Source organism: Labrus mixtus, chromosome 17 (assembly GCF_963584025.1).
Source record: "Labrus mixtus chromosome 17, fLabMix1.1, whole genome shotgun sequence".
Lineage (NCBI taxonomy): Eukaryota > Metazoa > Chordata > Actinopteri > Labriformes > Labridae > Labrus > Labrus mixtus.
The window spans coordinates 3,263,946-3,276,445 of NC_083628.1; the positions used below are offsets into that span (position 1 = coordinate 3,263,946).

General features: G+C 40.9%; 1 protein-coding gene across 4 annotated transcripts in view; it reads left to right on the top strand.

Moving 5' to 3' along the window:
• The window catches only part of rasgrf2a (Ras protein-specific guanine nucleotide-releasing factor 2a), a 40,136-nt gene that overhangs the window by 6,059 nt on the left and 21,577 nt on the right, over window positions 1–12,500 (top strand). For all 4 annotated transcript variants that reach the window (XM_061060704.1, XM_061060702.1, XM_061060703.1 and 1 more), the window contains exon 2: window positions 11,630–11,736. In XM_061060704.1, the coding sequence (XP_060916687.1) occupies window positions 11,630–11,736 (107 nt within the window). The remainder of the gene's footprint in view (window positions 1–11,629; window positions 11,737–12,500) is intronic.

Genomic DNA, 12,500 nt, shown 5'->3' on the forward strand with positions numbered 1-12,500 from the left:
GTTCTGGCTACACGTGCTCAAACTAGGATCAATGTTGGAGATGCTTCTGAAAAATGGAGAGAGGTTAGAACACAGAAAGGTTTACAGACCCATGCAGAGCTGGATAAACACTGAAGCTTCAGAGTCCACCACATGGTGACCTGCGTGAGCATCGACTCTAGAGAGGAGGTAGCGGGTGGGGGGCCACAGCTTTCTCCAATTTTATGAATTTGGACTGCAGCCATTAAAATGCTACGCGTCAGACTTACATGTTGCTCCTTTTTAATCCAAACATATTCAAGTTTAAAGTATAAAGCAGCAACATTTTACATTTACGGAGCTGAAGGCTTCATATGTTTGTGGTTTTAATCCTTAGAAATGGACCTCTGCACCTTTAAGAAAAAGCTAAAGACCCAGCTCTTTCATGAATACCTACTAACTTAATGATGATGGTCTCCATATTATTGATGATGATGATGGTAATGACGATGGTTTTTGTTTGATAACGATGACTTATAAGATGGTTTCTATACTGATTAGAGCTCTCAAGAACTGCCCTCAATGTTGTGCTTTGCCTCTGGTCACTTCCTGTCAGCACCTGTGTGTCCAATCAGACTCAAAGCTGATCGTTTGCTCTTACTGACATTGTTCCCTTTTTTCTAGATCCTTGCTTGTGTTGTTCTTACTCTCTGATGTACGTCGCTTTGGATAAAAGCGTCTGCTAATATAAGTGAATTGTAGAAATGGCCTGAACTTCAAAAATCTGAAGCGTTGATATTTCTATTTATGTCATGGATTCACTGACTTATTCTTTCACTACAGTATTTAGTATTATAGGTAAAGTACTTCTCAGAATTATATTTCAAACAATACTGGGAATTGATTCATCTGCTTATATAATAGGTCTTCTTTTGAAATGATTTGTAGAAAGACGGTGGAAACGTGGAACCAGCTGTTTTTATTGCATGCAGACACTTTGATGGACAAAACAAAACACTCTTCATCTCATTGTTTTTCACTCTCTCACACACACACACACACACACACACACACACACACTTGGTGCTAAAGACAGTGGAAGAGGACAGTGCTGCTAAGCTGCGACCCATGCACCGTGACAGCTTGGCATTAGAGCCACAGGGAGCTGCCTGTCTGCCTGCCTGTCTGTAACATAGCTGCTGTTTACTCCTCACAGCAGAGACAACTCCACGACAGTCAGCTGGGGAATAAACTGGACGGCAGTCGAGAAGCATTCAGCACCTGAAGAGTCAGTTTATTGTAGAAAAAAAAACCCACTTTAAAACCTCTGGACATTTGTGAAAGTGAGCAGGGTTGCCAGGTCTGTGTGACAAACCCCCCCAATGGACAATCACAGCTATATCCCTACAGCTAATAAAGCCAGCCCAATGACAGAATTTAAAACAAGCCCTTAAAGACCCTGACACACAAAGGAGATCGCTGGCCGTCGGTCCTAGTTGGACCGTCGGTGAACGATCGTCGCCCTCGTTTTTGCGATGTGTCCAGCTCCGTCGTTACCTGTCGGCCCCCCGTCTGCCTTTTTCCGGCCGATTCGATGATTGGCTGTTCGGAGGTTTCATTTCTCTCCAGCTCTCGACACAGGTTCGGGAAAGCCCCTTTGAGCATGCCGCTGTAGTCTCCATGCTTTCACCCATCAGTCGCCCCCCCTGCTGGCCATTTTAAGAATGCATGTCAAAGCTATTCCTACCGTTGTCTGTGATGGAAATGCAGTTGTTCTGAACAAGGGCAGCTGAGGAGAGGCAGATTTAAAAGTAAAAATATTCAGGACACAGTCTGTGTTTGATGTCTCTGTAACAGCAGAGCAATTTAAATCAGAGTGTTCTAGTGAAGCTTTTCAATAAAGCAACATAAAAGTCAGATGAAACATCAGAGAGCATCAAAGCTGACTTTTATAATTGATAATCCTTTATGGCTCATTTTATGTCCGCTCTTAAAAGACACAGAGATAGCTACAACAAACATTCATTTGTCTGCGTCTGACGCTGAAACATTTCTAAATTTATCTGGTTCATGAACATAATCAGCCTATTGATCTGAAAATACCTACAATACTTATTTGTTTTTATGAACACATTGATCATTTTGCATTTGCACTTAACTTGTAGAATGAAAATGGAAAGTGCTCTGTGGTTGATGACGATCAGAATGGATGGATGGATGGATGGATGCACCTGACAATACGGCTCGGCGATACATCAGTTTATCAATAAATGGTGTTTACTCCGTTGCTCTTCTTGCAAAATGAAATCAACAACAAACAGACAAACCCCACACACAGAAAACAACAACAAAGACAGACAGTCAAACAGACAGAAAGTGACACACACACATCACCAGTGACATAACCAGTGTTTCATCAGTTTATGCAACCACAACATCCATCCACCAGCACAAATATCCAAATAATGAATTAGTACATCACCACAGTCACACTTGCCTTGCATAGGTCTATACATTTCTCCATCACTTGTTGCCACGGTAACCATCTGTCAATGAGTTGTCTATTGTGCAGCCTTATTTTTGTTAATTTCTCCGTTATGTAAACCTCGTAGGTTGGGGGGGGGGGGGGGGGGGTCTCTTTCAAGCCCGGTCAGTGTTACAGTGTTATTGCCTTCTTAGCTGCTACGAGAAGTAAATGTTATAAATAAATATTATTTCTATACTTCATTTGATCAGTATGAACACAAACATACTGTACTCATGCCGTACTCCAGTACTGTTCCCGACTCCACTTAAAGGCTTCATATGTGATTTTTCACATTTAAATATAATATAAATCAAGTATATCCTCTGAAAATAACTCTGTGAGTCATGACTGTCTACAATGGGTGTAACACCCGAGTCCCACTGTCTGTGATGTTTTCAGAGTTTTCAGAGTCCTATCTTCACTTTGTTTACATCGCCCGGACGGCCGGCTGACTCCTCCCCTCGCTTATAAAAGTTGTTTAATTGAGGGACTAGAGAAAAGAAGAATAACATACTGTACTCACTGCTTAACTGTGTTTCTAGATCACGCTCATTTCAGGTAAATTTACATGCAGTGTGAAGATACGAGCATAATAAAGATCGCTAGCATTAGCATGCTAACACAACAATGCAGCGCAAGTTGTTTTGGTTTCATGCTGGTGCTCAAGGGCGACATCTGCTGGATCAAAAAATCACATATAAAGCCTTTAAAGAGGTGGTCTCGGGCATGTCTCATTATTTATGTGAACGCAGACCAGTGTGGGAGAATCATGAAAACGCCCTTAAATACTCTCCCTGCTCTATCACCTGAATGTAAACAAGCACAGTGAACGATAGTATCTCGTTGAAGCAGAGTGGTCTCAAAAGTGGAGATACAAATGTGGAGATAGGTTCTGTCTCTGATGGGTTATCACATTTATCACGGGCATGTGGATGTTAACCTGCAGGGACAAGCTAAAGCTGCTAGCACTGCTAACGCTAGCCACTCACTGGAAACCAAATTACATCCTTTACCTGCAGACAAATCTGAATAAATTGTGCTCAGTTTTTCTGTTTTGTTACCTTTAGACTGCTCTGTTGGTTTTCACTAGGAAATGAGTCGCCTATGAACATCCCGTTTTATCATGTAGGAAGTTAACCGTTCCTCTCTGACGGATGTTTCACTGCTGCAGCTGTATTTCTTGAAGTGTTTTTTAGCGCTTTCACTTTTTTGTTTCTGTGTTGTTTCCTACCGAGCCCACCTGGGCAGCTTTTGTTTACAGAGTGAACACAATGTGTCTGCAACATAACCATTCATGGGATTAGTCTAATAGGAGTTAAAGAGGCGATTAGACATGAACAAGAGAGAGAGGGGGAATAAAAAAACGCTGCTGATTTAGTGCTTAATGAAGTGGAAACATTGTGAACGTGGCTAAAAGCTCCCGCAGCTCATTGAATTACAGCCTGTGAGTGGTTTTTCTAATAATTTCAGAGAGACATTGTTGTCATTTGTAGCTTACAAGAGGAATAAATTTGATCATGAATATGCTCCTCTTTATTTTGTTATGATTGCTTGAGAAGCTTTTCCTCCGGTCCAGTTCCAGCTCGCTTGTTATGGCTGCACAATTCAGGGTCAACTCAAAGCTTTTCCCTGCCAGCCTCGACGTCTGTTGGTTTGTCACGATGTTTGCTGTCTATGAATTCTTTAATTTGTTTTTGTTTTTAGCACAATTTGAAACAGAGACTGCAGGTCAAATCTTCCAAGACAATTTGGTGGAGAGGTTGAGGTCTAACTACAGCCGTCCCCATGCTCGACATCGCTTTTTTCCCAATGTTGCAGTCCAGTGTAGGCTTTTGTCCCCATGCAGTACCAAACTGATGTTTCCATGGTGATGAGGGTTTATCACTGAAGTGGCCAACATGCTGAAAGTAAACCTACAGTTGTGACCAAGGAGGACATTTATGAACTTTTAAGTGTTAAGATGGAGTTAAATAAGAGCAATTCAGGAGATAAGTGACGCTGACGGACGATGACATTATGAGGAAATTTATAAGGAAGAAAAGAGAGATAGGTGCAACAAGAATGGAGAATAATGACATTTCAAGAGTGCCAGAAGATTTATTTTTAGTATTTTCTAATATCATCCTTTATATTTAACAATTTTCCTCTTATGGTAATAGATTTTATTTCTTTAAATATTGTATTTGATTTAAAATAAATCTAAAGTATGACTGTAGAGGTGGATTTCAGTCTGTGTTTGTGTAACGTGTGTGTAGTCGGGCTCTGGATCCTGCTGCCCTGCTGGGCTAAGAATAGCATCCTTGCTGGTCCTTTGTGCCTGCAGTCACTGTCTGAATACCAAGTCAACACACACACACACTGCTACACACTGCTACACACTGCTGCTACCTGTTATATTTACAGCCCACCTCTGTCTGCACTCTGTGTGGGTCCGTCTGTCTTTCTCTGAGTGCAATGGATGGCCAAGCCGTGTGTCAGGTGTGGAAATGTCCAAAAGCTGTGCAGAGACTTCAGCTGGAAACCTCTAGACACCTGCCCTCTCTTCATGTTTCCAGCACACATTTTTCCATCCAGTATACCAGCACTCATTTTATAAACTTTATCTGTGCTGAACCATTTAGCACCACAAGTTCAAACGTAGCCTAGTTTGAATGCAGTTTCATATTTTGGACGGAGTTTACGCACTGCTTACATTTTAAGGTTGGGCAGATGTTAAACACCTTCTTACACCTAGCTCCTACTGGGTGTAAAGTCCTCCATAAAATGAGGTAATGATGGCAATTTATTTTGAAAGGTGGGATAAGTTGGAGTGATGAGGAGAGCTTTAGAGGGGTTTAGCAGCTATTAGGCGCCGTGTCTGCAACTTGACCTCTGCAATAAACTGCATCCCTTACACGATTATATGATGACTTTATTACTCACATTTAGGACCACTGACCTGAAGACAAGATAAAGATAAACTTTATTGATCTCCCATTGGGGGAAATGGGATTCAAAAACAGTAGTATAATAATAATTAGTAAAAATAGCAAAAAGTTAAAAAAACAAACTTACTTACATTAATTAAGAAATTACAATAGAGATAAAATATTACTAGGCATATACTATATAAACACTTTCACTTGTGGAAAGACAGAGGGCAGGTCTGGTCTCTGTAGAATTACTGATTTTAGAATTGCTGATGTACAACATGACACAGATAGAAATTGGACCCTCCAGTTTGGAGCAAAGGTGGAAAGAAAACAGGAGAAGCAACCATAGAATGTAAAAGCAAAGCGACCATGTATATAAAATGAACGTAGTCTCAGTGTGTTTGTGATGGCAGCAGTTTTTTTTACATGCAGGCTCTCCATGCACAGTGGTCTCTTCTCTGACTATTGATGATGATATCAGACAGATTTTTTAGCGTTTATTAGTCATGGAAACGAGAAACAAAGCAGTTATGTTTATTATGTGCATCAGGTCACTTTACTGACATCACACATCCTGCATGCACACAATGCTATTGTGATAGAAAAGAGAAATATACTGTATAGTGTCCAGGCTGAATACAGAACATCAAAAACAACTTCCCTTGGAGAAGTAAATTAAATATGTTCTGTTTGCTCCAAAGGTATTACAACGAAGCTAGTTCATTTTGTGTTATTGTTTCCAATCCCAGAGCATCCTTTTTATGAAGAAGCAGAAAATTCAAAGACAGAAATATCCTTCCTGAAATCTGTGTTGTTCTTGTTTGTGATGCTGAAAAACTCTCAGCTTTGTGTCTGTGCTGCCAGACTCTTGATTCCTGTGACTGGACACAGTGATGCTGAGTGTGGGGGCACGGCCCGGGCTTAACGCTCCCTCTGTCTCTCTGTCTCTCTCTCTCTCTCTCTCTCTCTCCTTGTCTGTCTGTAAGTCTGTGTGTCTGTCTGACTCTCTCTGTCATTGTTATCCCCCGGCTTAATGCAGGCTCGTGGCTGGGGAAGCCGCATTAGCAATACGAGGAGCTGAACAAGCCCGGGTGGTTATGTAAACCACCACCCCCCCCCCCCTCCACCCCCCTCCTCCTCCCTTACTCCCAACACACACACACACACACACACACACACACACACACACACACACAGACTCACACACAAACAAGCCCTTAAGCCTCTCTCTGGTTCGTAGCCGGCACACGCTAGCAAGTGTCTCTCACCCGCTTATCGTTACATCATTACTACACAGGCCTACTTTCTCCTGTGCAGACTCACAGTCAAAGATATCATTTATATATATCATCACATGTTGTTGTACAGTGTGTAAATAAATATGCACTATGTTTAAAGTGCTTCAATCTTTTGGTTTCGACTCAATTTGCAAAAACTACCAAATCAGCAGATTTACAATTTTCTATATGCAGAAAAAACGTTAAAACAAATGAAGTAGATTTATGTTTTTATAACTTTATGTCAACATATTTTACAAGTTTACTGTATATGCCTTTTTAAAAAAAAGATATGCATCACATATCACTGCTTTTCCTCTCAAATGAATTGCTTTTAAAAAAAAAAAAAGTCATGTGTTTTACGCATCTGGAGAGATTGATGCAAAACCAACACCAAATATTCCAGCTAGACTAGACTTGTGTGAATCAGTGTACTTCTTGTGATGAAAGATACAACAGAAAACTCAAAGTACTTGGTCTTTTTTTCGATTCTCAGATTTTTTGACATTTTCAAAATCAAAAACAAAAAACGCCGACCAGAATTTACCTTTTTAGACACTTCAAATCCATTATCACCCCTTTACCTTTTCTGAAGATTGTTTCCTTTTTAATATAGATGTTTATAGTTCAATACATGATGCTGTCCAACCATCCAAATAGTTAGTGCTAAATAAATAAATAAATAAATAAATAAATAAATAAATAAAGGAAAGCTCACCCAGAAGTTTTCCCCCTCTCTCTGTCCAACAGAAGCAATCGCGCTGCAACGTCGCTAACGATTTCCAAAAAGGCGAAACTTGTAGCACATTCAGAAACGGGGCAAATTTTAAAAACACTTACAAAATACAAAACAAATGCAACACCATAAAAGTGTTTCAGATCATGCTGCAGAAAGCCAAACAGATGCGGTACCAGCAAACATGCTGCCACTAGTATACACAAACAAACAAACAATGCAAAGTCAAAATCACACAAACCCTTGTTTATGTTTGGTCTTTGCATCATTTCTAGTATTTGCGGTGCATTTGCTGTTAATGGGATTGTTTCCGCTTTTTGCATTGACATTTTTTTGTTTTTTACCTGCAAAGCAAATCTGTTGCATTTGTTTTGGACTTTGCATCAGTTCTGAATTTGAAGCCTGTCTCTCTTAAAGGATTTTTTGTTTTTTTGGCCATTGCTGTGTGGTTGTCCTTGTTCTCTGCTTTTAAAAAATATCCTCCAACATGGACACCATTGTCTGATCCCGTCTGCAGCAGAACATCAGTAGCTTCAACAACCCTCAACCCCCTCCCATTATCCAAACTATCCCTTTTAAGATGGCGCTGTCACAACAACAACTGACACTTCAAAATTCTATCTGTTTCAAATAACGGGTTGCATCGTCCTCTGCACATGGGGGTGCAAACGCTTACCGCTAGTCCACCAGCGCCCCCAGTTTAAAAGAATCTCTACTCATGAAGAAGCAGAAGCTAACTCCAACCTGCTGAAGTGAAGCTCAGTATTCAGAAGAAAAAAGACAGAAGGCTGATCATGTCTGGATAAGAAAAGGCTTGAGGGCGGGGCGCCAGATATCCTAGCAGTTATGAACCGCACCCCCATGTACCGAGGCTGTACTGTCTCCCCTTTAACACTTCCTGTCTCTCTTCAGCTGTCCTAACTTAGAAAGGGCCAAAAAAATAACGTCTGTGAACATGGTCAACACAGGGTACAGATTTTAACTTTTTCTCTCATCATCTGACATCAGATCTTGAACCGTGCAAACACTTTTTTTTTTTTCCAGTATTTTTCATACAATTTTACATCTGACAGGAAGATTTATTCCTTATACATGCTACGTGCCAAAGACTTGTCGGCTCGCTCTTGTAAGTCACATAATTAGATCACTGACATTGGTGTGGAGGTGCCGGAGGGGATCTAACAAGCTGCGACATGACGGCTCGTCGGCTGTTAATGTGTTTCGACAGAGTGGCGGCACACGGCGCTATAAAGACAGCGCGGTCATCGAGGTTATAACCCAGAGGCGGGCGTCATGATGGCACTCGTAATAGACACAACCGATTCGTAGAACTGCGGGCAGCCTTCAGCAGGAAAGGTGAACAGTTAACCGATGAGACTAAGATTAGACTGAAAGCCCCGTCCAGAGAGGATTAACATCTCAGGTGGGCGTGGACATTTAAATCATTATTCCAGACGGAGTTTAACAATTGGGATTTTACAGGATTTGGCCTGAGATGACCTGAGCATGACAAAGACAAAGGTGGAAATCCACATCCACTAGCGGAGAGTTTAAGGGTAGTGTGAGATCGTACTCGTTCTAAATAACTCACTGAAGTCTTAACACAGACATGAAACACACACTGATGTGATTCAGGATGACTTGAGCTCCCAGAGGACACCTTTGTCTTTGATTTTCAAATCAAATGAATATCTCTAAGTTCATCTAGAAATCCAAGTATTAAGATGCTTTAGAAGTTGCTTGAGAATAAACCGATTTTTGGGTCCGATACCGATATCGTTATTGGGGAGAGAAGAAAAATCAGATACCGATATATCGGCCGATATCTTCCTTAGATCTGTAGAGATAGATAGATATAGACACACTCATTGCATTGATCTCTCAAATGCAGCTATCGAACACTTGTGGAAAAGATTTATAAAAAAAAAGACGAGATGGTCACTCAACTGGAAAGTAACTGTGCATGTACGTGCATCCCTGCTTCACGCTCTGCAGGGTGATGATGCTTGTTGTAATCCATATAGCGCCTTCTGCTGGTGAAAGAGAACAGCTAGTGTAATACAATGAATCTAAAATGAAATGCTATTTGAAATATCTGTGCATATCTGCGATAAAATTAGCCGATACCGATAGTCACCGGATACGCTAAAATCGGCCGATAACACATTTCAGGTTTTCATCAGTATTAAGGTGATTCTCTGTACATGCATGGGTTCACTGCAAAGACAAAGGGTCAGTAGGTAACTCAGCATGCTTTTAACAATGCCAACAATAACAACAGGCTTAATCAGGATTAAAGAAAAGCAAGATGCAGTTTGATCTTGAACAGTAGGGGGGCAGTGTAGAGGCTGATGGGCTGTGACAGGGTCAGCACAGCAGCAGCAGGGACAACAAAGACAAGCTGATGAACCAAGACTGTAATTATCCACATCTGTACAACGTGTTATTGACACCGCACAGTGACAAACATGTCTGTCAAACTAGCTGGCAACAGAGAAGTTGCCGTGGAAACCTGCAAGACTAGATCAGTGCTTCGGTACACTGGCAACTTCAGCCATTGATGCGTTTTTATTTGTTGAGTAACAAACATTTTTGTAATAAAAACACATCTAATGAGTATATTTTGACATGATCAAAAACTAAACAAAGAGTCATTCATGAAGACTATTTCCTCTTTCAAAAGCTGCAAGACAATGCATCACTGTTCAGTCTGGATCGCTGATATTTTAAGGGTGATTAAACACTCAGTTTGTAGACTTAATTTAAGATACAAGGAAGCCTCGGTGTATTTTGTGGGCTTTCCCACGATGAGATAGAATGAACATTTTGTAAAAAAAAAATTAAAATGCAACATCAATATTCCCTTTTACAGTGGTTTCAAATGCACTCGGAGATGTCGTTTTTACAAAAGTTGACGGTTAACACGGTCACTTGTTACACAGGAAAGGACATTTAGAAAGTCCCATTTTTCAAGCAGATACAGCCATGTTGTCCACCCGGTCCAAAAAGCTAATTTGGTCTGAATAGTGAGTGCCTTCATTGGCAAACATTGCATTGGGAGACATTTTTTTTTAACTCATCCGCTTTGATTACATTATGGATAAAAGGTATACATGCATTTGCATAAGAAGGGGCGGGACTGATCTGACTGTAAGCCGGCGTGTTGTAGCTGTATGTCAGCGGGCCTCTGCTCAACCTCTCTGCCTGTTACTATGCCGACCAAAAGATGTTGAATCAGCTTTTTCCAATATGGCGACTGCCATTGGTCAGCTTCAAAACCTCTCTCCAGAAACAAATCTGTTACCTCACCGAGACTCATCGATGTTTAATACAGTCTGTAGTCTCTACTTGAATCGATAGCCGACATGAGTTATTAGAGCCGTCTGCTGAATACTGCTTGTTGTCAATAAACACCTTGAGCAACAAAGATATGGAAGTGATGATGATGTGTTCAGGCTACTCTCCAAAGGTAATGTTAGACAGAGTACTGCAGTGGGCATTAGTGTTACAGCAGCTTTGTAGCCTGCAGGAAGCATCGATCCTGCAGCACTCAGAACACTGTCAGATTAAAATGCTGCATTTAGTGCTGCACAGCTCAACTGTACGTTTGAATCACGTGCTCTGACGTGTTTCTGGTATTCAGTTACTTGTGGTATTGAGAAGTTTCTTTTGCTCATATTGGTGATGTTTTCACTTCTGTTGTTTTTGATTGACAGATTTGTCCGTAGCAGGCATGAGTGATGGTAAAAAAAAATACTGAAAGTGACAACTTTATAAGCTCAGTCTACCTTCAAAATAAAGGTCCAAAGTTACTATGTTGTTGAAACGCTTTTATTTCAAAAGAGCCGTTTCAGGAGATGTTGTTGTTTTCAGGAGCAGCTTAACACACGTCTGCAGGAGTGAAAAGGAAACTTAAAGCCACACAGATTCAGGTAGACTGAACACAGTGAAAACCTGTTTCTCTGGTCTCATGCACATCGCAGGACTGAACATGCATTCATGCAAAAGTTAGAGTTCAGCTGAAATGAAAAACATCGTTACCTGTCATATGAAACTCACCAGAATCTCTTAATATTCATTGCAAAGGGAATACCAAGAAAACTCTGATAATGACACCTCCTGAAGGTCTAGCTGAAGTAGAGTGTATTTCTTCAAGTTGCCCCTCATTCGGTGAATTTCACCACTCATTATGATGACGTGTTTATTTCCTCTGTCACAGCACTACCTCCTGGTCATTTTTGGCCACGATGGACAGAAACCTCTGGAGCTTCGGACGGAGGAGGAGTCAGACTGCAACGAGTGGGTGGAGTACATCCAACAGGCCAGGTAAGAAAAAGACTGATGAAGGCTTTGTGCTGAAATGTGTTCGTTGTTGATCTGTACGCTGCTGCTCTACAACTTTTAAGGACATTGAGTGTGCTGACTTTTCTGCTTTCCTGTCAGTGTTTTTGCGGTCGTGCATCTGAAGATCTGTAACCGTTTGAATGTGCTCCTTTTTCTGCTGTAAGAAAAATACTTCCTTGCTTTTTTAAGTGATTGAAAATGCAGCAAAGAACATAAACTCTGATCAAAACTGCAAGTAAGATCAGTTTTTATTTGCTTGTTCCCATACTCAACTGTTTATGCATCTTTTTATTTTACTAGTCTGCAGGTATTCAAAGAGTAATAATGTTGGTTTTTACTGTGAAATACATTAATCTGACTGCAGATAATCAGTTATAGAGATCTGGTAATGACACAACTACGAGAGAAAGTCCACAAAAGAAACCTGATGTGTGTTGTAGAGAGTAGCTCAGTCTGTAGGGACTTGGGTCAGGAACAGGAGGGTCACCGGTTCAAGGTCCTGGAGCGGCCTGGAAACTGGTCTGATAGCTGACGTCTCTGACATCTCTCCATTAGGATCCAGTTTGTGCATGTGTGTGTGTTTCAGCCTGTGTGTGTAGCATGATCAACAACTGAGTGTAAAAATTGAATTTCCCCTCGCTGGATTAGTAAAGTATATCTTCTTCTTCTACAAATCAGTATCTCTCTTGTCCTGTCCCGTTATCTCAATGAAGACTGAATTATTACACGCCGGCGGGAGATTGTTG